The sequence below is a fragment of the Dama dama genome, chromosome 20 (genome assembly GCF_033118175.1).
Source record: "Dama dama isolate Ldn47 chromosome 20, ASM3311817v1, whole genome shotgun sequence".
In the NCBI taxonomy this organism is placed as follows: domain Eukaryota; kingdom Metazoa; phylum Chordata; class Mammalia; order Artiodactyla; family Cervidae; genus Dama; species Dama dama.
In genome coordinates, this window is record NC_083700.1 from 83,033,943 (window position 1) to 83,057,976 (window position 24,034).

The 24,034-nt window shown below is 38.9% G+C and overlaps 1 protein-coding gene across 1 annotated transcript in view; it reads left to right on the forward strand.

Moving 5' to 3' along the window:
• C20H1orf87 (chromosome 20 C1orf87 homolog) overlaps positions 1-24,034 on the forward strand; it is a 148,457-nt gene that overhangs the window by 78,371 nt on the left and 46,052 nt on the right. Inside the window, exons 10-11 of the mRNA XM_061120016.1 lie at positions 4,242-4,306; positions 14,225-14,304. Of these exons, the coding sequence (XP_060975999.1) occupies positions 4,242-4,306; positions 14,225-14,304 (145 nt within the window). The remainder of the gene's footprint in view (positions 1-4,241; positions 4,307-14,224; positions 14,305-24,034) is intronic.

Here is a 24,034-nt window from a genome sequence, read left to right on the forward strand (position 1 = left end):
ATGGAGGTTCCTTAAAAAATATTAAAAAGCTACCATATAACCCAGTAATCCTACTCCTGAGCATGTATCTGGAGAAAATCAGAGTTTGAAAAGATCCATGCACCCCAATGTTCATTGCAGCACTATTTACAATAGCCACAAAATGGAAGCAACCTAAATATCTATCAATAGATGAATGGATAAAGAAGATATTACAAAGTAATATTACTCAGCTATAAAAAGAATGAAATAATGCCATTTGCAACAACATGGATAAACCCAGAGATCAGCATACTAGGTGAACCATGCCAAAAAGAGAAAAAGAAATAGCATGTGATATTGCTTATGTGTGGAATCTAAGGGGGAAAAAAAGATACAAGTGAACTTATACAAAACAGAAATAGATCCACAGACACAGAAAACAAATTTACAATTACCAAAGGGGAAAGGAGTGGAGGAATAAATTAGGAATTTGGGATTAGTATATACACACTGCTATATATGAAGCAAAGAAGAACTAAAGAGCCCCTGGATGAAGGTGAAAAAGAAGACTGAAAAGGCTGGCTTACAACTCAACATTCAAAAAACTAAGATCATGGCATCTGGTCCCATCACTTCATGGCAAATAGATGGGGAAACAATGGAAACAGTAACAGACTTTAAATTCTTGGGCTCCAAAATCACTGCGATGGTGACTGCAGCCATGAAATTAAAAGACACCTGCTCCTTGGAAGAAAAGCTATGACCAACCTAGACAGCATATTAAGAAGCAGAGACATTACTTTGCCAACAAAGATCCATATAGTCAAAGCTATGGTTTTTCCAGTAGTCATGTGTGGATGTGAGAATTGGACCATAAGGAAAGCTGAGCAGTGAAGAATGGATGTTTTTGAACTGTGATGTTGGAGAAGACTCTTGAGATTCCCTTGGACTGCAAGGAGATCAAACCAGTCAATCCTAAAGGAAATCAGTCCTGAATATTCATTGGAATGATAGATGCTGAAGCCAAAGCGCCAATATTTTGGCCACCTGATGCGAAGAGCCGACTCATTAGAAAAGACCCTGATGCTGGGAAAGATTGAAGGCAGGAGGATAAGGGGACAACAGAGGATGAGATGGTTGAATGGCATCACTGACTAGATGAACATGAGCTTGAGCAAGTTCCGGGAGATGGTGATGGACAGGGAAACCTGGCATGCTGACATCCACGGGGTCACAAAGAGTCAGACATGACTGAGCAACTGAACAACAACAGTATATGACATAGATAACCAACAAGGACTACTATATAGCACAGGGAACTATACTATACTATATAGGAATTATATAGTAATAACCTATAAGGGAAAAAAATCTGAAAAAGTGTGTTTGTACATGTACATCCATGCATGCATGCTAAGTTGCTTCAGTTGTGTCCAGCTCTGTGTGATGCTGTGGACTGCCCACCAGGGTCCTCTGCCCATGGGGATTCCCCAAACAAGAATACTAGAGTGGGTTGCCATGTCCTCCTCCAGGGGATCTTCTTGACTGAGGAATCAAACCCACGTCTCTTCTGTCTCCTGCACTGGTATGTGAGTTCCTTACCACTACCACCACCTGGGAAACCTAAATATATATACATATATATGTGTGTGTGTGTGTGTGTGTGTGTGTGTATTTATAAATCAACTATACTTCAATTAAAAATAAAGAGAACAGACTTTTGGACTCTGTGGGAGAAGGCGAGGGTGGGATGTTTCGAGAGAACAGCATGTATATTATCTATAGGGAAACAGATCACCAGCCCAGGTGGGATGCATGAGACAAGTGCTCGGGCCTGGTGCACTGGGAAGACCCAGAGGGATAGGGTGGAGAGGGAGGTGGGAGGGGGGATCGGGATGGGGAATACATGTAACTCCATGGCTGATTCATGTCAATGTATGACAAAATCCACTGCAATGTTGTGAAGTAATTAGCCTCCAACTAATAAAAATAAATTAAAAAAATAAAAAGAATAAAATCACATGACTTTAAAACTCTTCTAGATAACCTAGGACATATTCTCACAACTGACTGTTTATATTTGCTTGGCTTCTGATGGGCAAAGAGGTGCTAAAAATTCTTTCCACTTTAAGTTTGGTTGCTAGAAACAGAACTGTCTTGCTAGCATAAGCAAAAAGAAATATTTCAAAAAGATACAAAGTTACACGCAAAATTAGGGAAGAATGAAACTTTGGGAAGTGTTGAAACCAAAACATAATGAGAAACACAGACAGAGTGGGAGAGAGGAAAGAAGGGAGAGAAGGATGGGAAAAGTGATAGATTGAGATTAATTAGACAGGATGGATCACAACATTGGCTAGTGAAGGGTATAGGACATTGATTGTAGCCCAATATCCTAGAGAAGCATTTTTTTCTTGAATTTTTATTTTTTATTTTTTTTTCATTTATTTTAATTAGTTGGAGGCTAATTACTTTACAATATTGTAGTGGATTTTGTCATACATTGACATGAATCAGCCATGGAGTTACATGTATTCCCCATCCCAATCCCCCCTCCCACCTCCCTCTCCACCCGATTCCTCTGGGTCTTCCCAGTGCACCAGGCCCGAGCACTTGTCTCATGCATCCCACCTGGGCTGGTGATCTGTTTCACCATAGATAATATACATGTTTTGATGCTGTTCTCTCGAAACATCCCACCCTCGCCTTCTCCCACAGAGTCCAAAAGTCTGTTCTGTACATCTGTGTCTTTTTTTCTGTTTTGCATATAGGGTTATCATTACCATCTTTCTAAATTCCATATATATGTGTTAGTATGCTGTAATGTTCTTTATCTTTCTGGCTTACTTCACTCTGTATAATGGGCTCCAGTTTCATCCATCTCATTAGAACTGATTCAAATGAATTCTTTTTAATGGCTGAGTAATATTCCATGGTGTATATGTACCACAGCTTCCTTATCCATTCGTCTGCTGATGGGCATCTAGGTTGCTTCCATGTCCTGGCTATTATAAACAGTGCTGCGATGAACATTGGGGTGCACGTGTCTCTTTCAGATCTGGTTTCCTCAGTGTGTATGCCCAGAAGTGGGATTGCTGGGTCATATGGCAGTTCTATTTCCAGTTGTTTAACAAATCTCCACACTGTTTTCCATAGCGGCTATACTAGTTTGCATTCCCACCAATAGTGTAAGAGGGTTCCCTTTTCTCCACACCCTCTCCAGCATTTATTGCTTGTAGACTTTTGGATAGCAGCCAAGAAGCATATTTTTATACAAATGGAGAACGGATGCTGGGCAAGCAAATCTAAGTTATTTTTCCTACCTAAGTGTTCCTAAACTACTTGTAAGTTTTAAATGACTCCATGATTATCACATGCCCACACATTGCCCAATGCAATTTCTGCTTGGGGATTTCACTAAACATTGTCTATTTGCACTTAGCACCCATTTCTATCCCCTTCTATGTTCTTTCCTGTGTTGTAATACTTCCCATAGTTGAGAAGGCTATAAAGAACATTTCCAAAGCTCCCTTGACATTGAGGTTATGGAATTGATGTAAGTTCCATCACTGGGATGCCACTGCATGAGATTTGAAAGGCAGAAAGAGTGGCGAGAGGGGCAGGGACATTTTAAGTATGTATTACTTTCCTGCATAGTAGCACCTCCAGACCCTCAGTTTTTGCAGTGGCCAGAATGCCATCTATACTGTCTAGTCACCAAACTCATGGTCAAGGGCAACTGAAACATCAGCTAGAATATCCTGCAGTTCCCTGGACTCTGGACTACATCTACTGAGACCTAACCCTTAGCCCATCGGCAGACACCAACCTCCATTCTACTATCCCCTGCAATAATTTTGTGGGCACTTAATTTCCATTTCTAGTAGAAACACCTAAGAAGAAAAGAAAGAAAATGAAGTCTCTCAGTTGTCCAACTCTTTTTGACCCCATGGATTTCAGCCCCCCAGGCTCCTCTGTTCACAGGATTTTCCAGGCAAGAATACTAGAGTGGGTTGCCATTTCTTTCTCCAGGGGATCTTCCCAACACAGGGATCAAACTCAGGTCTCCTGCATTGCAGGCAGACTCTTTACCGTCTGAGTCACCAGGGAATCCCTGAGACACGTAAAGTAGCTTCCATTTCCTTCACTGAACCCCTAATGATAGAGGCATCAAAAAACTCCTATGATATCACAGTCTATATAACTTTTAAGCTTTTTTGTACATTCTTTCAGAGCTTCCTACGTTGATCACAGATACTATGTTTCCTTTTCTTGCATAGATGGGAGAATTTTGTTGAGTGGTTGGGCAGAGCTTCCTCTGATTTGTCATCTAATTTTCCTCCAGGTGAGTCTGGTTATTTTGTTCCTTAAGAGACCTCCCATTCCCAGAGCTCTTATTGATGCTGTGACTTAGCGCCAATGGTCTGTTTGTTGGGTTTCACATCATTTCTCCCAGAAATGTAAATAGCTTACCAGTGAAGAAAAATTAAGAGTGAAGTTTGCATTAATGGCTATTTTTTTAGGTCCGTTAGATCATAAAAGGCATAATTCCCAAGTTTTTCTTTTTAATTAAAGAGTTTATTTATTTATTTATTTTTAGTTGAAGGTTAATTGCTTTACAACATTGTGTTGGTTTCTACCAAACATCAACATGAATCAGCCATAGGTTTACCCATGTCCCCTCCCACTTGGACCTCCCTCCCACCTCCCTCCCCTCCCACCTCTCTAGGTAGTTACTGGGCCCTGGTTTAGTTCCCTGAGTCATACAACAAATTCCCATTGGCTATCTATTTTACACATGGTAAAACAGATGTTGTTATGTTTCCACGTTACTGTCTCCATACATTCCATTCTCTCCTTCCTCCCCCACCCCAGCTGTATCCATATGTCTGTTCTCAATGTCTGTATCTCCACTGCTGCTCTGCAAATAGGTTCCCCAGTACCATCTTTCTAAATTCCATATATATGCGTTAGTATATGATATTTGTTTTTCTCTTTCTGACTTACTTTACTCTGTATAATAGGGTCTAGGTTCATCCACCTCATTAGGACTGACTCAAATGTGTTCCTTTTTATGGCTGAGTAATATTCCATCACATACATGTACTACAGCTTCTTTATCCATTCATTCATGTAGTATATCATGAAGCATTATCTAGAAATAGCCCTTTAATATGGATGTAGTGCATTTATAAAAGAAGTTGATATTACTTACTAGAATTTCAGTTGCATAGTCCCTTAGATCTGGGAATCATATAGCTAAGTACTTTCCCTACTAATACCTCACCAAAAAGCTCTCCAAGATTTATATACAGTGGTATAATTTTTGTGTGTGCTGTGTGCTTAGTCACTCAGTCACGTCCGACTCTTTGCAACTCCATGGACTGTAACCTGCCAGGCTCCTCTGTCCATGGGGGTTCTCCAGGCAAGAATACTAGAGCAGGGACCCACTCCCTTCTTCAGGGAATCTTCCTGATCCAGGGATCAAACTCAGGTCTCCCACATTGCAGGAAGATTCTTTACCATCTGAGCCACCAGGGAAGCCAAGATCCTTCAAGCACCATTTTATTAAATTACAGTATATCCAATTAATATAACTATGCAGCTGTAAAATCACATGGCTGATCTAATACAGGAAGATTTCCAAGATATATTATTAAGTGAAATGATGAAGATAAATTGGGCAAAATATTTAGCAATTAACAAGTGTTAAATATGACAGGTGAAAAAATATGCATTGATACTAATCTGTTGTTGCAATTCTGTATTTAATACATCCATCAACCATTTACTGGTTACCCTTTGGATCAAAATACAAGGTACTGAGAGTTTGGTGGGAAGTGTAGTATATCAGTTTGCATTCCAGTGAAAAACAGAAACCTCACTAGGCATTTCAAACAAAGGGAATTTATAGCAGGGGGTTGAGGGATTGGTTATTATCCATAATTAGAAGACTGAAAGCGCAAAATGAGAATAATGAGTGTGTTCATTTCCCTTGGGCATTTGTCACAACAAAGTCAGAAACTGAGTGGCCTAAAATAACAGAAATTTCTTCTCTCATGGTTCTGGACACTATATGTCAGAAATCAAGGTGTCAGGAGGGCCATGCTCCCTCTCAAGGCTCTAGGAAAGAGTGTTTCCTTGCCTCTTCCAGCTTCTAGTGGCCGCAGGCTGTTCTTGGCTTATGGTTACATAACTACAATCTCTGCCTCTGTCTTCCTATGGGCTTCTTCCTTCTCTGCCTCTCTTTTGTACCTGTGTCTAAATCCTTCTTCTCTTTGTACAAAGACACTACTGTTCGTTCAAGTTCGGGCCCAACCAAATCCATAATGATGTCATCTTAACTTGATTACATCTTAAGTTGTTTTCAAACAGGGCCTTATTAAAACAGGTTTCAGTGGTACCTGTTTAAAGGATATATTTCAACCCATGACCATGAGATAACCCAGATACTAGTAACTATAGAAAGCAGCTATCATCCTTAGGGCTGAAGGAACATAGAGCAAGGTGTACTCTTAGCAGAACCTAGAATCTCATAGGGTGACTGTAAGTCTAACAAACAAAAATGTTAGGCAGTATTACACTCTACAGAGCAACAGGAGTGTGGTGCTGTTGTTGCATTGTTGTGACAGCCTGTGGCTTACTGAGAAACTTAAAGTCTTGATCTCTTCCCATTCCTATATTGCTGGAGCTATGATTATTAAAATGCTGCTAGGCACCGAGTAGGCCATTTTGTTTGCTGGTTCTTTAGCCCAACAGGTAAGTGTCATAAAAGGAAAGAAGGGATATTATAAGAAACAAAAGATAGCTATGCCTTTGGAGTGTGTAGAACTGTGAATGTTCTCATTCTGATTTTCATTAGAAGATTCTAAAGATTAAAATGATTCATTTTTATATATACTGCCTCATATTATAAACTTGATCACTTTTGGAATCACAAAAGTTCTATGAACTTGCTTTTAATGTGCATATGATATTTGCATATCACATAAATACTTAATGTCTGTAACTTAGACTAAGGACTAGAATCTTGGCAAGATCAACCAGAAGACAAGATAAAATACAAAATAATATTTCTTTGAAGGCTATTATTTGGAATTCAAATTGAACAACCAGATAGAAAAGAGGAAAATCCCCTCTGTGTAAGAAGTTAACATCTCATAAAATCTCTAGAATTATCCATACAAAATGTTTCCAGCATTCAATTAGAAATCATCAGCAATGGTATAAGAGAGGATGTGGATTTTCAAATAACTGTAATTAGTATGTTTGAGAAAATTAATAAGATGGAGAATTTTCAGCAAACAATTTGAATCTATAAAAAGAATCAAATGGAATATGTAGAACACAAAAAAAATTAAAAATAACTAAATTTTAAAACTCAATAGATGGGTTTAACAAAAGACTGGGCATATCTGAAGGGAGAATTAGTGAACTAGAATATGATTCAGTAGGAAATATTCACATTGAAGTATGAATGAGAAAGATGACAAAATATGCAAAAAGAGTATATAAAAGATATATAGGAAATGGTGACAACATCCAACATACATGTAATGAAGTCACAGAATGATAGGAGGAAGAGAGTAGAGCTGAAGCAATATTGAAGAAAATTATGACTGAAAATTGCCAACAGTGATAAAATATCTGAAGCCATAGATCCAAGAAATGCTGCAAACTCCCATAAATACAAATACAAAAGAGCTTAGACCCCTCCAGATACATATGTTCTAAGATCTAAAGTAGTATTTTACAAAAATGAAGTATGACCCAACTTTGAATCTCTTCACAGTGGAGCTGGTGAAGTGAGGGAGAAGAGGGGAAGCAGGAAGCAAGGAACAGACCTATCGCATGACTGCAGATGGGGGGAAATTAGAAGGCAATGATGGTCGCCTCGGAGGCTCATTGATCCCCCCAAACATTTATCGATGGCCCATCACTCAAGATAAGATAGAAAAATGGCTGAGTTTAACCTCCCTTTTATTAAGGGTAAAAAAATCCATAGTAATTCCTAGTTAGAACTACTTATATTGAAGGAACAGAAAAGCTTTGGTTTATGTAACTGAAAACTCGGGCAGCAGCAAGAGCTATAATGGTTTTATCTAGCCACTGGGCTTCCCTTGTGGCTCAGCTGGTAAAGAATCTGCCTGCAATGTGGGAGACCTTGGTTCGATCCCTGGCTTGGGAAGATCTCCTGGAAAAGGGAAAAGCTACCCACTCCAGTATTCTGGCCTGGAGAATTCCATGGACTAAGTCCATGGTGTTGCAAAGAGTTGGACATGACTGAGCAACTTTCACTTCAAGTGTCAGGTCAAGAATCTGTTCTCTGGCTTTCTGCTTCCTTTATCTGGTGTTGGCATCATCTTCAGGTTCTAAATGTTGGTGTCCAACTGCACTGGGCACTCCTGTAATAGCAAAATAGTTCTGGGAGCTAGGCTTATCATCCCTCCACAGCACTGTCTTTTGGGAGATCCTGCCAAGAAGGAGAGAACTTTACTACCTACTACCAGATTGTTGTTCAGTTGCTTAGTTGGGTCTGACTCTTTGCAATCCCCATGGACTGAAGAACACAAGGCTTCTCCGTCCTTCACTATCTCCCTGAGTTTGTTCAAATTCATGTCCACTGAGTTAGTGATGCTATCCAACCATCTCATCTTCTGCCGCCCTCTTCTCCTTTTACCTTCAGTCTTTCCCAGCATCCAGTGAGTTAGCTCTTCGCATCAGGTGGCCAAAGTATTGGAGATTCAGCTTCAGCATCAGTCCTTCTAATGAATATTCAGGGTTGATTTCCTTTAGGATTGACTAGTTTGATCTTATTGCAGTCCAAGGGACTCTCAAGAGTCTTCCCCAGCATCACAATTTAAAAGCATCAATTCTTCAACATTCAACCTTCTTTATGGCCAACTCTCATATCCATACATGACTACTGGAAAAACCATAGCTTTGACTAGACGGACCTTTGTCAGCAAAGTGATGTCTTTGCTTTTGAATACACTGTCTAGGTTTGCCATAGCTTTCCTTACAAGGAGCAAGTATCTTTTAATTTCACACACACGCACACACACACACTCACACACACACACGGGGCTTCCATAGTAGCCCAGTGGTAAAGAATCCACCTGCAATGCAGGACACATGGGTTTGATCCCTGGGTTGGAAAGATCCCCTCGAGAAAGAAATGGCAACCCACTCCAGTATTCTTGGAGTGGGATTCAGAAATCCCATGGAGAGAGGAGCCTGGCAGGCTACAGTCCATGGAGTCACAAAGAGTCAGACACATCTTAGCAACTAAACCACCACTACAGCTTTTCAGGTGCCTTTACTCTCTAAGTTGTTACAAGATATTCAATATAGTTCCCTGTGCTACACAGCAGGTCCTTACTGTTTATCTACCAATCTCAAATAACCAATTTATTCCTCCCCACCCCTTTGATAACCTTAAATTTACTTTCTATGTCTGAGTTTTTATAAGTTTTATAAGTTCATTTGTATCACTTTCTGTTTTATAAGTTCATTTTTATCACTTTTTTAGATTGCACATATATTTGTCTCTTGTTTTTACTTACTTCACTTAGTATGATAATCTCTGGGTCTGTTCATGTTGCTGCAAATGGTATTATTTAATTTTTTTAATTTTTTAATCAGTTTTTATCTATGACTTTATTTTAGGTTTACCTGGCAATTTTTCAGAAGCCCCAAACTGGGTTCTCACCCCCTAGAGATTCTGATATAATTGGTCTGGTGTGACACCTAGGCACTGGTAATTTTTAAAGCTCTCCAGGTGGGAGCATTTTAGCACCAGTGCTGAAGACCACTGATTTCAAGTTATTAGTGAGGGGTGTGGGGAGAGATGGTAGGGCTGGCTGTGTAACTCTCAGAATCCACTGGAAGCCTTGTAAAACCTGGCCGGTACAATACCTGGAGATCTCTAGAAGCTAGCTTGGCCTGTTTCCTCCAATACAAATCTTCAATGCAGACTAGACAGATGGTTATTATTTGTCCTTCCTTCTGTGTTAGGAAAAAAAAAATCATCCCTACCTTGGATTTCTCAATTTCCACATGTGAAAACCATTACCTTTTAAAATATGCTTATAAGCATTAGAAAGGAAAGCTTAAAAAAAGCCAAGGAGATGAGCCTGCATTTTCTCCTTATGGGACTTTTAGAAATGCCAACAATAGAGAAACTGAACTGGGACAAACTCTAGGTACTAGATCTTATATTAAAAAGAATAATGCATGTGAAAAATTCCTGGCACATAATGTAAAGTTCTCTTTTCTGGAGAAACTAGATTGCTTAAAATCACGTAATAGTAACACAATGGCAAACAATACTACATTGCATTAGGCATCTTCCCTGTGTTAAGCATTTTTATGTAGGTAGTTTTTAATTACCTATATAAATTATAATTTCAAAATGCAATTATCATTCCCTTTTCACAACTGACAAGATTAGGATCTGAAAGCTTGCAGCTGGTAAAGGGAAACATCTGGATTATATTAATAGCATTCATACCTGACACCAAAGTTCATCTGTAGCATCTGGGTTAGATATGGAAGAATAGAGAAAAATCCTTCCTCCTATAGGGCCTGAAAAGGAATGGGAAACACAGAAATATACAATCAGTGGCTTTATTTTCCGAACTTCAAATTAAGGGCACATGATCATCCATTTTACATGCATTGAGTACTTATTATAATGCTCGGTTCTGGGCCTTCAGAGATTATGAAATCACATTGCCTCTCCATCAAGAAACTGGGAGAAGATTCATAATTATTTGTAAGTGCAATGTTAAGAGTCTAACAAAAAGCTCTTTAATCCAATGTGTTTATTTTATAAGCATCCTTACATAGATAGCTACTAGTTAACATTTATTGAGTACCTGCTATGCTCCATGTATTTGCTTTACATTTTCTAGTCCATTTAATCTTCACAGTAACCTATAGATGGCATTATCCCCATTTTACAGAAGTGGAAACAGACACAGAGAGGACAAGTTCCTTGCCCTAAATCATGCAGCTAATAGAGAAAAGAGTCAAGCCAGGACTCAAACCCAAGGGATCTGGCTTCAGAGCCTCTATTCCCCCACCATTATGTTATACTGTCGACTTCTACCCTTTTTAAAAATTCATTGATTGAATCATTTTATTGAAAATAGCAACAGCCAACTCAGAAACAATATGTATTTGTTAATGGCACATTTGGGGCTTTCCTGGTGGCTCAGCAGTAAAGATTCCACCTGCAATGCAGGAGCCACAGGAGACGTGGGTTTGATCCCTTGGGATTGGGAAGATTGAGGCAACCAACTCCAGCATTCACGCCTGGAGAACCCCATGGAGAGAGAAGCCTGGTGAGCTATATAGTCCATAGAGTTGCAAAGAGTCAGGTACAGCTGAAGTGACTAAGCACGCACACAATGGCATATTTGAATTATGCATTAAATATTGAAGCTGAAGCTCCCAGAAATCTGTGCTATGTAGCTGTCAGTAATAAGTTGCCAACTCTGATGACAGGTGTTGAGTGATGAATGAATGATGCCCACAATAAGCCTCAGTGGACTTAAACTGAAGGTCTTTATGTCTTTTTCCTGCTTCCTAAGGAAATTTCTTCTATTCATGAAGGCAGCAGCCAGAGCAAGTAGTACATGGGCCGTAAAATCCCCTGGGGTAGGGATGCCATAATCTTTCCATATAGGACCTCTGACCATAGGAAGGAACAAGAAAGGGGAAGACAAAGGTTTTACATGATCTTTCAAGTGCAAACTCGAATGGAAAGGAAGGTGGAAGTGCTTCATTCTCTAAGAGGAAAGACCACAGGAAAAGGCCCCTTGCCACTCCCCAAACTGGAAAAGCCCTCTTCATTCAGGGAAGTTCAACAGGCTGATATCTCTGTTTATCTGGAACTCTCTGCTCTATGGACATGCCCACCATGTGTTTGTTTGTTTGTTTGTTTTTATTTTTAAAAATTAATATATTTTATTTGGAGGCTAACTGCTTTACAATATTGTGGTGGTTTTTGCCATACACTGACATGAATCAGCCATGGGTGTACATGTGTCCCCCATCCCAAACCCCCCTCCCTCCTCCCTCCCCATCCCATCCCTCTGGGTTGTCCCAGTGCACCAGCTTTGAGTGCCCTGTTTCATGCATCGAACTTGGACTGGTCATCTATTTCACATATGGTAATATACATGTTTCAATGCTATTCTCTCAAATCATCCCACCCTCGCCTTTTTCCCAAAGAGTCCAAAAGTCTGTTCTTTATATCTGTGTCTCTTTTGATGTCTTGCACGTAGGGTCATTGTTACCATCTTTCTAAATTCCATATATATGTGTTAATATACTGTATTGGTGTTTTTCTTTCTGACTTACTTCACTCTGTATAATAGGCTCCAGTTTCATCTACCTCATTAGAACTGACGCAAATGTGTTCTTTTTAATATTCCATTGTGTATATGTACCATGGCTTTTTTATCCATTTGTCTGCCGATAGACATCTAGGTTGCTTCCATGTCCTAGCTATTGTAAACAGTGCTGAAATGAACATTGAGGTACACGTGTCTCTTTCAATTCTGGTTTCCTCAGTGTGTATGCCCAGCAGTGGATTTGCTGGGTCGTATGGCAGTTCTATTTCCAGCTTTTTAAGGAATCTCCACACTGTTCTCCATAGTGGCTGTACTAGTTTGCGATTCCCACCAACAGTGTAAGAGGGTTCCCTTTTCTCCACATCCTCTCTAGCATTTATTGTTTGTAGACATTTTGATGGCAGCCATTCTGACCAGCGTGAGATGGTACCTCATTGTGGTTTTGATTTGCATTTCTCAAATAATGCATTTGCAAATGCATTTGCATTTCTCTGATAATGAGTGATGTTGAGCATCTTTTCATGTGTTTGTTAGCCATCTGTATGTCTTCTTTGGAGAAATGTCTGTTTAGTTCTTTGTCCCATTTTTTGATTGGGTCATTTATTCTTCTGGTATTGAGCTGCATGAGCTGCTTGTAAATTTTGGAGATTAATTCTTCATCAGTTGTTTTGTTTGCTATTATTTTCTCCCATTCTGGAGGCTGTCTTTTCACCTTGCTTATAGTTTCCTTCATTGTGCAAAAGGTTTTAAGTTTAATTAGGTCCCATTTGTTTATTTTTACTTTTATTTCCATTATTCTGGGAGGTGGGGTGGTTCATAGAGGATCTTGCTGTGATTTATATCAGAGAGTGTTCTGCCTATGTTTTCCTCTAGGAGTTTTATAGTTTCTGGTCTTACATTTAGATCTTTAATCCATTTTTAGTTTATTTTTGTGTATGGTGTTAGAAAGTATTCTAGTTTCATTCTTTTACAGGTGGTTGACCAGTTTTCCCAGCATCACTTGATAAAGAGATTGTCTTTTCTCCATTGTATATTTTTGCCTCCTTTGTCAAAGATAAGGTGTCCATAGGCCCATGAATTCATCTCTGGGCTTTCTATTTTGTCCCACTGATCTGCATTTCTGTCTTTGTGCCAGTACCATACTGTCTGGATGACTGTAGCTTTGTAGTATAGTCTGAAATCAGGCAAGTTGATTCCTCCATTTCCATTCTTCTTTCCCAAGATTGCTTTGGCTATTTGAGGATTTTTGTGTCTCCATAAAAATTGTGAAATTAGTAATTCTAGTTCTGTGAAAAATACCGTTGATAGCTTGATAGGGATTGCATTGAATCATTGATTGTTTGGGGTAATATACTCATTTTCATTATATTGATTCTTCCAATCCATGAACACGGTAATATTTCTCCATCTGTTTGTATCCTCTTTGATTTCTTTCATCAGTGTTTTATAGTTTTCTATGTATAGGTCTTTTGTTTCTTTAGGTAAATTTATTCCTAAACATTTTATTCTTTTTGTTGCAATGCCACCATCACCTTTTCCTGGAAGCTCCTATTCACCCTCAGGTCCCCAGTTTAAGTGTCACTTCTTCCAAGAAGCCTTCTCTGATCCTCCACCACTCCTACCCCTAGCCTGAAAGAAATTTATTTTCACATTTTCCTTTGTTGTGTTTATGGTAGTTTGTAATTAAATAATAATCTTGAGTGATTATTTAGCACTTATCTCCCCTTTGTGAGCTTCATCAGGGCAGGAATTAGATCCTTCTTATCCACTAGTGTATCCCCATCACCCCCATACAATGCCAACCACATAGCAGAGTCTCAACATTTTCTTTGCCTGGGTGTATATGTGTATATGTTAAAACGAAGAGACCAAGTTAAAACCATTTTTTCTTTCTTGTCCAGGAAAGAAAGGAAAGGAAATTTCTGCTACTCCAGGGCATCCTGAAGTTCCTGAGCTATCTCAAGGAAAAACTGAACAAATGGTATGCAGCCTAGTATAGAACTTGGGGATGGGCTTCACCAATCCTTTGCCTTCTATGCTCTGATGCTGGGTTAGGCTGTCCCTTCTGAATTTTTGATTTCCACCCAGTACTTCAATATCAGACTAGCTGTGACTTCAAGACTCTACTCAAGCAGAGAAGGGAAATAGAACTTCAAGAGTGTGGTTGATTTCTGTCTGAGCTTGTATGCTTGCAGAAACTTCTCATCACCACTCAGTGACTGACTTGCCATTGGCCCCCAAACATTGAACCTGTAGTGTGTGAACGGGTATCCTTCCAAAGCCTGTGACCGGTCACCAACTGCCATCAAAATAAAGGGTGGTTGTTAGGCCTATTTTAACATCTTAAATCCAGCTTCCAGAAGCAGGGTGACCTTTTCCCCAGACATCACATTTTAAAATGTAATGGGCTCTTTGATTTAAAAAAAGAAAATCTGGCAAGCAGTTAAAATTCTTTTTAATATTCCCAGCACTTAGCCAGAAGATGCAGACAAAATTGAAAAACAGCCTGAGTTTCTCTGTTGTTGTTGTTTTTTTAAATGCCTGGATTAGAACATAATTCATCTTCAAATGACGGGAGGCCTCGTCATACACTTCACACTTTGAAATATTTTAGAAAATAGTATCCATTTTGGCATGCCTCTGCCATGCAAGAAACAACAGCAAATGCTTTTCTCCTTGAGTGTTAAGTCTGTTGTGTGTAAGATTATAAAAAATATATAGTTTGCTCTTTTTCTTGCCTCGTTTGAAGATTTTACTGCATCTCGGCAATAATCGATTCTTCTCACATTCCTATATAAGCAGCATTCATTGTCTCACTTTTTATAAAGGGAAACTGAGGCAGAGGTTTGGTAAAGCAGCTTTCTGATTGTCCCAGAGAAAATTGTTCGTTGATGCATTCACTTATTCATTCAGTAAACATATCCTGAGCACCTACTATGTGACAGTCACTAACCAAAACTTGTAGATACATAAATGACTATCTCACAGGCCCAGCCTCCCGATCTCTGGGGGAGGGAAGAGATACTCTAACAGACACTATCCATTAATAAGTGCTATGATGGATAAAAGGGCTACAAAGAATTTCCCCTCTCCTATACTGAGGCTGTCAAGGAAGGCCTCCCATAAGGAGTGAAGTATGAGCTGGGCCTTGAAGGATGAGTAGGAGCCCAACGCACTGAGGCATAGATGGCAAGAAGGACTTTTACAGCAGAAGAAACAGCATGTAAAAGGCATAAGAGCATCAGGCAGCTTTATTTTCTTCCCAGTTTTATGTGGCTGGAGAAAAAGTTGCATACATCGAAAGAGAAGCAAGAATAAGAACTTAAATGATTTCAAGGGCCAAGAAAGGAATTTGGACGACATCCTGACACAGTGGGACCAAAACAGTATAGGGTGTGTTAGTCAGTTACTTACTTACCTACCAGGTTGAGCCTGTAATTTCAGGCTCATACAAATTCCCCCATTCCCTGTCTTTAGAGGTCAAAGAAAGTGTGGAAATATCTGAAGAAATATGTAATTATTTAAAGTCAGTTCCTCAACTCCAAGGACCTCTTTGAACTTTCTAAAATCATACAAATCCTATGCAAATGTGCATTTATCTGGGTAGATTATCTGAAGTTTTCATTGGATTTCTAAAGTAGTCCAAAGCTCTAAAAAGTATAAGAATCCCTATGGTATTTACTTTATAAAAACTTTCAGCTTCTCTCAAAATTGATTTTATAAAACTCTTATATATTAATCTCTTAAAATGTACTGGTCACTGGTCATCTGTATGGATACAATTTTGTATGAAAGTGAAAGTGAAATCACTCAGTCGTGTCTCTCTGCGACCCCATGAACTGTAGCCTATGAGGCTCCTCCATCCATGGAATTTTCCAGGCAAGAGAACTGGAGTGGGTTGCCATTTCCTTCTTCAGAGGATCTTCCCTACCCAGGGATCCAACCCAGGTCTCCTGCATTGCAAGCAGATTCTTTTACCATCTGAGCCATGAGGGAAGCTCATACAATTTTGTATAGCATTATATTATTTCAAACAAGATGATTGTTCACATTCCCCAGCATAGATCTACATGGATTACTGAATTCATGTTTGTTGTTAACTTAGCCTCTTATTGAAATTACTATTCTTTAGAGCAGTGGGATCTCCACAGCTTATATGTGAGAAGTTTGAGACAAGGATGGAGAAATTCAGGTATTTGAAAGTTGGGAGAAGCAAAGATGGTATACAAAGTGGGAGGCCTAATTCTGTGACAAATTAGTTAAGAATATTTGGATTGCAACTAATATAACCAATTCAACCAACTTAATTTATTAGATGGATAGAGGAGCATATTTTGCATATATAATTATTTATAAAACAAATTGTGCATATAAAATAAGGTATAATTATTTAATATATAAATAATCATATATATAATAATATATCTATAATTATATCCAACAATAGAAACATAACAAATTAAAATCAGAGACTTGAGCTTTGAACATCATCACAATTTCTTATATCTTCTCTCTTCTCTGATGTCAATTTTGTATCCCTTTTCTCTCTCTTTCTTCTCACCTCTCACCCAGAATAATCTGTTTTTCTATCTCTGCCTTTAGCTCTCACAAGTGGTTCCAAAATCACTGGATATTGTATTTATTGGCCATTTTGCATTAGATGTCCAGTCCTGCACTATGTGCTTAGACGCATGATGTTTCTCTCTACAACCATATGTATCAACAGGAAGGGTAATTCCTAGAAAAGTGGGGTTGGGCAGGTCAAACAATAAATGCCCACTCTCTTTACATGGCAGGTGACAGAATGTCTTTCATGGATCTACTGAAACTCATTTGTCTATTTATTCTAAAAACATTTCTATTCTGTACTTGACATGAGTTTAGGATACAAAGATGAGCCTGACATAATCTCTCTACCCTTGATCTAGTTTTCTGCCTACCATCACCCGTACAATGAATATGTCTATTCCCCACACTGGGCCTCAGCTTCCTTTGTTAAATGAATAGGACAGGCAAAACTAGAGGCACCTTGATTCATTACAGTGAGCCCACACATCCAAGGTAACATCACATTATTGTTTAAATCACTTTTTGTCAAGAATCTCACACTCAAGGATTCAAAAGTTTTCCCACCAAGAAATTATAAGCATTGCCTATGCATCCCAGTAGTATAAAATAGAGTAGAACATCATGAAAAATCTTAGCTAGTTATGAAACCTCTGTGTAAACTAGAAATACAAGCTGAATAAAAGTCACAATTTCACCCTTCCTTTAAAGAAAAAAGAAAATACTCAACATAGTAGTCTGTGTCCAGTAAGACTTGGCATATATGGCCCTATTGCACTGAGGACTTGAAATCCATCCTCCAGATTTACAAGACAGACCTACAATAAATATTGCTAGTTGTGTAGCTTTGTCATTGGTCAAGAAACTGGGGGAGCTCTGGGTGGTGAATGCATTACCAGTGAGATGTTTGTGCTGTTTTGGTAGAAAACTCCAGAAAAAGATTTGAAACCAGAAAACCCACCTGCTGAGACTTCAGCCCCCAAAGATATCCTGAATGCCTTGAAGATCAGGCCAGTCTCACAGCCTTCTGTCAGTCCTGTGATGAAAAACACATCTGAAGAATGTGAGACATGGATCGACAGGTTCAGGAAGCTAGAAAATGCCCTCTATCTGTGTGATCTGAGTAATACAGGTGAAGTGTGCAACTTACAGCTCATACATCTTTCTTTTTTTTTTTTTTTCTTTTTCTTTTTCATTTTATACTGGGATCCACAAATTTTATTTTTTATTAATTTCTGTTGGAGTATAGTTGCTTTACAACATTGTGTTATTTTTTGCTGTACGGCAAAGTGAATCAGTTATACATATACATATATCCATTCTTTTTTAGATTCCTTTCCCATTTAGGTCACCACAGAACACTTAATACAGTTTCCTGTGCTATACAGCAGATTTTCATCAGTTATCTATTTTACATATACTTGTATATTTATGTTAAGGGCTTCCCTGGTGACTCAGACTGTAAAGATTCTGCCTGCAATGTAGAAAACCTGGGTTCAATCCCTGGGTCAGGAAGATACCCTGGAGAAGGGAATGACTACCCACTCCAGTATTCTTGCCTGGAGAATTCCACTGAAAGAGCCTGATAGGCTACAGTTCATGGGGTCACAAAGAGTTGGATACAACTGAGAAACTAACACTTTCACACTTTCATATATGGTAATCCCAATGTTCCAATTTATCCCACCCCCTTTTCTCCCCTTGGTAGTCATAAATTTGTTTTCTATATCTGCGACTCTACTTTTGCTTTGTAAATAAGTTCATCTGTATTATTTTTCTAGATTCTATATTCATATAGAATTTAGAATATAGAATTTTCTGTATTCTAGATTCATATAAGCAATATTATACAGTATTTGTCTTTCACTTTCTGACTTACTTCTGGCTGTATAGCAATCTCTAGGTTGATCCATATCACTGCAAATGGCATTATTTCATTTCTTTTTATGGTTTAATAATATTCCATTGTATATATGTGCCACATCTTCTTTATCCATTCAAGACAACCCTCAGAATGGGAGAAAATATTTGCAAACAAAGCAACTAACAAGGGATTAATCTCCAGAATATACAAATAGCACATGCAACTCAATATGAAATAAAACAACCCAATCAAAAACTGAGTGGAAGATCTAAATAGACATTTCTCCAAAGAAGACATATATGTTGACAAAAAAACATATGGAAAAATCCTCAACATCACTAATTATCAGAGATGTGTAAGCCAAAACTTGAGAAACCTATATGCAGGTCAGGAAACAAGAGTTAGAACTGGACATGGAACAACAGACTGGTTCCAAATAGGAAAAGGAGTATGTCAAGGCTGTATATTGTCACCCTGCTTATTTAACTTATATGCAGAGTACATCATGAGAAACGTTTGGCTGGAAGAAGCACAAGCTGGAATCAAGATTGCCGGGAGAAATATCAATAACCTCAGATATACAGATGACACCACCGTTATGGCAGAAAGTGAAGAGGAATTAAAAAGCCTCTTGATGAAAGTGAAAGAGGAGAGTGAAAAAGCTGGCTTAAAGCTCAACATTCAGAAAACTAAGATCATGACATCTGGTCCCATTACTTCATGGCAAATAGATGGGGAAACAGTGGAAACTGTGTCAGACTTTATTTTTGGGGGCTCCAAAATCACTGCAGATGGTGACTGCAGCCATGAAATTAAAGATGCTTACTCCTTGGAAAGAAAGTTATGACCAACCCAGATAGCATATTAAAAAGCAGAGACATTACTTTGCCAACAAAGGTCCGTCTGGTCAAGGCTATGGTTTTTCCAGTGGTCATGTATGGATGTGAGTTGGACTGTGAAGAAAGCTGAGTGCCGAAGAATTGATGCTTTTGAACTGTGGTGTTGGAGAAGACCCTTGAGAGTCCCTTGGACTGCAAGGAGATGCAACTAGTCCATCCTAAAGGAGATCAGTCCTGGGTGTTCATTGGAAGGACTGATGTTAAAGCTGAAACTCCAATACTTTGGCCACCTCATGCAAAGAGTTGACTCATTGGAAAAGACCCTGATGCTGGGAGGGATTGGGGGCAGGAGGAGAAGAGGGCGACACAGGATGAGATGGCTGGATGGCATCACCGACTCGATGCATGTGAGTTTGGGTAAACTCCGGGAGTTGGTGATGGACAGGGAGGCCTGGCATGCTGAGATTCATGGGGTCGCAAAGAGTCAAACATGACTAAGCGATTGAACTGAACTGAAGCCAAAACTACAATGGACGGCCATCACTGTCAAAAAATCTACAAATATTAAATACTGGAGAGGGTATGGATAAAAGGGACCCTCCAACGCAGCTGATGTGAATGTAAACTGGCCAATATGGAAAACAGTATGGAGGTTCCTTAGAAAACTAAAAATAGAGCTACCATATGTTCCTACAATCCCACTCGTAGTCATATACCAAATAAAACCATAATTTGAAAGGATGCATGCACCCCACTATTCATTGCAGCACTATTTACAATAGCCAGGACATAGAAGCAATCATATACCTTTCCATTTGTGTTGCAGTCTGTAAGTGGACACCTCCCTTTCTTTCAGTTCTTAATAAATATAATTTGTACATAAACCATGTGCCTGGCACTGTGCTGAGCACAATCAGGAAAAAAAGATAAATCAGACATGAATCCCCTACCAGGTTGCTGACAGTTTCTCTGAGTCTAATCCACAATCCAATCATGTAACTCTCCTGATTGAAATCTTCAGCATGCCTGCTAACAGGCTGACCTCTAAACTCTTTAACAGGAGTTTATATTCCCCATCATAATGATTAATTTGCCTTCCTCAAACGTGCCTTGATTTCTCCTGTGACTATGCCTTTTCTAAACCTACGCCCTCCACCTGAGCTATCTGCCTCTCTAACTACCCCACCCCCTGCCAGCTCCTCACCTTGTCCACCTGGCTAATTTGTGCCTAAACATCTTTTAGGTTGGAACTCAAGCTCTACTCCTCTGAGACTTTCATGATTTCCCCAGACATATCTAGGCCAACCTTTATCAGCCTGTCAGAGTTCTTTAACATCCATTATCATATTTCTATATTATATCTTTCTATTTGGGACTTCCTACTATCCACCCAGTAGACTACATTCCTTTTTTATCCCGGCACATTGCACAGTTCTGTTTGACCTTTTTTTTTTTGAGGGAACAAATAAATGAGTGAATGTTCATAAATAACTAAACCCAAAATAGAAGGTAATAAATGCCATTAGAGGGTAGTGCTATGCCGGCATTTGGAGAGAGGAGAATTCCTTCATAGTGAGGTGATCAGGAAAGGTTATATTAGTTTGAAATTGCTCATTAAAGATAAAGTACCGTTTATATACAAAGGAATGAAATAGAGGGCCCTTTCTGGCAAAGGTGCAAGTTAGCCAAGCAAAGCATTATGTATGAAGCTCAATACAAGGAATTTGGTTTAAATAGAATATAAGGGCCATTAAGAAGACTATTAAATGAAAAAGGTGAAACTATAGGATGGGATCAGATCTAGGAAGGTGATAGATAACAGACCAAGGAATTTGGATTTAATTCAAAGATAGTGAGTAGCGTGTTGAGTTTCTAAGCAGGGATTGATATGGTGAAGTTGTATTTCATAAAGGTCCTCGATGGCTATGTGCAGAATGAAGGAGAAATTTAAAGCATAAAAAGAGTAAAGGACGTTATTGCAATGTCTAAGTGAGAAAGAATGAAACTCAGAACTAGGTCTGAGACCCATGGAATGGAAAAGAGAGAGCAGATACAAAAACATATGCACTGAAGTTGTTGTACTTAATTCCATACTGTGTTCATGAAGAGTTAGCATTATACATGGAGTCTAAAAATATGGAACATGTAGTTCTGGTTGCCAGGAAAAACAGAGAAATATTGGTCAAAGGGTACAAACTTTCAGTCAGAAGATAAATTTCAAGGATTTAACATACATCATGATGACTCTCATTAACAATATTGTGTTGTATAGTTGAAAACTACTATTAGAGTAGAGCTTTAATGGACTCACCATAACAATGACAACAGAATGGTAATTATGGGAGGGAAAGGATTTGTTAATTAATCTTATTTTAATAAACATTTTGTAATATACATGTGTATCAGTCATCACGTTGTACACCTTAAACTTATACAATGTGATATACTAATATCAATTACATCTCAAAAAAGAGTTAATGTGCACATTAGTACTTTCTCAGTTCAGTTCAGTCACTCAGTCGTGTCCGACTCATTGCGACCCCATGAACTGCAGCACACCAGGCCTCCCTGTCCATCACCAACTCCTGGAGTCCACCCAAACCATGTCCATTGAGTCAGTGATGCCATCCAGTCATCTCATCCTCTGTCATCCCCTCCTCCTCCTGCCCTCAATCTTTCCCAGCAGCAGGGTCTTTTCAAATGAGTCAACTCTTCGCATGAGGTAGCCAAAGTAATAGAGTCTCAGCTTCAGCATCAGTCCTTCCAGTGAATATTCAGGACTGATCTCCTTTAGGATGGACTGGTTGGATCCCCTTGCAGTCCAAGGGACTCTCAAGAGTCTTCTCCAGCACCACAGTTCAAAAGCATCAATTCTTCGACACTCAGCTTTCTTTACAGTCCAACTCTCACATCCACACAGGACCACTGGAAAAACCAAAGCCTTGACTAGATGGATCTTTGATGACAAAGTAATGTCTCTGCTTTTTAATATGCTATCTAGGTTGGTCATAACTTTCCTTCCAAGGAGTAAGCGTCTTTTAATTTCATGGCTGCAATCACCATCTGCAGTGATTTTGGAGCCCAGAAAAATAAAGTCAGCCACTGTTTCCACTGTTTCCCCAACTATTTGCCATTAGTACTTTCTAGAAGTGATCATATAACAATACTAATACCTTTTCATTCTCTGTAATGTTTTTGTTTCACCTTGCTTTGAATTCTAGACCACATAAAATATAAATATCATACAATACCCAAGGACTTCTAATAACTATAGCAAAGAGAGGGGAAAATGAAAATTGTAGATGAAAAATTCATCTAGCTGAATTAGAAACTCATTTATTAAACTTCTGTTATGAGCCTGGCACTGTACTAGAGGCTAGACGAAGAGGAAAACCAGAAAGGATGAGCCATGGTCTCATCAAGGAAATTTTAGGTAAGGCACAAAGGCTGGCAATAATTCAATGTCAGTAAAACAAAAATTTTAAAGACAGATTATAGTAAAGTATTATGATTGAAGACACAAGCTAGAGTTAAAGAATTCAAAGAAAAGACAGAAGAGATTTTTTTTTTTTTTTTTAAGCACACTGTGTAATGTAGGCAGGTACTCAGAGAGGGCTCACTAGAAGAACTTGAGCTGAACTTGGAAGGAGAGATACAGAAGACTTTGAAACCATCTTCTGCAAAGGTTAGAAGGGGAGAATGAGTATGATGGGGAAGAGAGTAAGAAAGATAGGACTGAAGGTCATGTTGAACCAGATGGTGAAGCTGATACCCTGTTGTGAATCCTGTGGGCTGCGATGAGCTTAATTCTCTACCCAGTGTTCACCAAGTTTCAACCAGGGGAGAACACTGTAAAAGCAGAAATGGATCTTTTAGGGAAGATACTGGAAAAAAGGAGGTCAAAAGGTTACTGAAATATTCATGAGTCTAGGTACACGTATCAAAACTGCAAGAGTGGTAATGGGGTTACAAACAAAACCAAAACTCAAGCAGAGGGAAAAGATGTTTCTAAAGAAACAAATGCTGAGTTTTGATGATGGATGACAGATCATAAACTTAGTTGCTAAGAGACTCCCTAGAGACTGGGACCTTTCTCATACTTCTAAACTGTTCTGGGGAAAAACGCAGTTTTGTTGACTTTGGGGCAGATTCTGGCAGATTTAAAATGACTTTCTCATGGCCTTTTCACTATTTATGCCTGTTTTCTCTGTTTCTATGAAATTCATTAGTTCTTCAATAGCCAAGGAATGTGTCAGCCAGATCTGGAAACATCTATAACTATCTTTAATGAGGAAAGAGGATTAACTGAGGTCATCTTCTTGGTTTATTAGCCACAGTATTCAGCAGACCACCACAGCCTTCCTCTAGACACTGAGTAGATGATCCCTACTCGGCCCAATGATGAATCAGTGATCTTTATTATGTGCAAGGAAATATGTAGG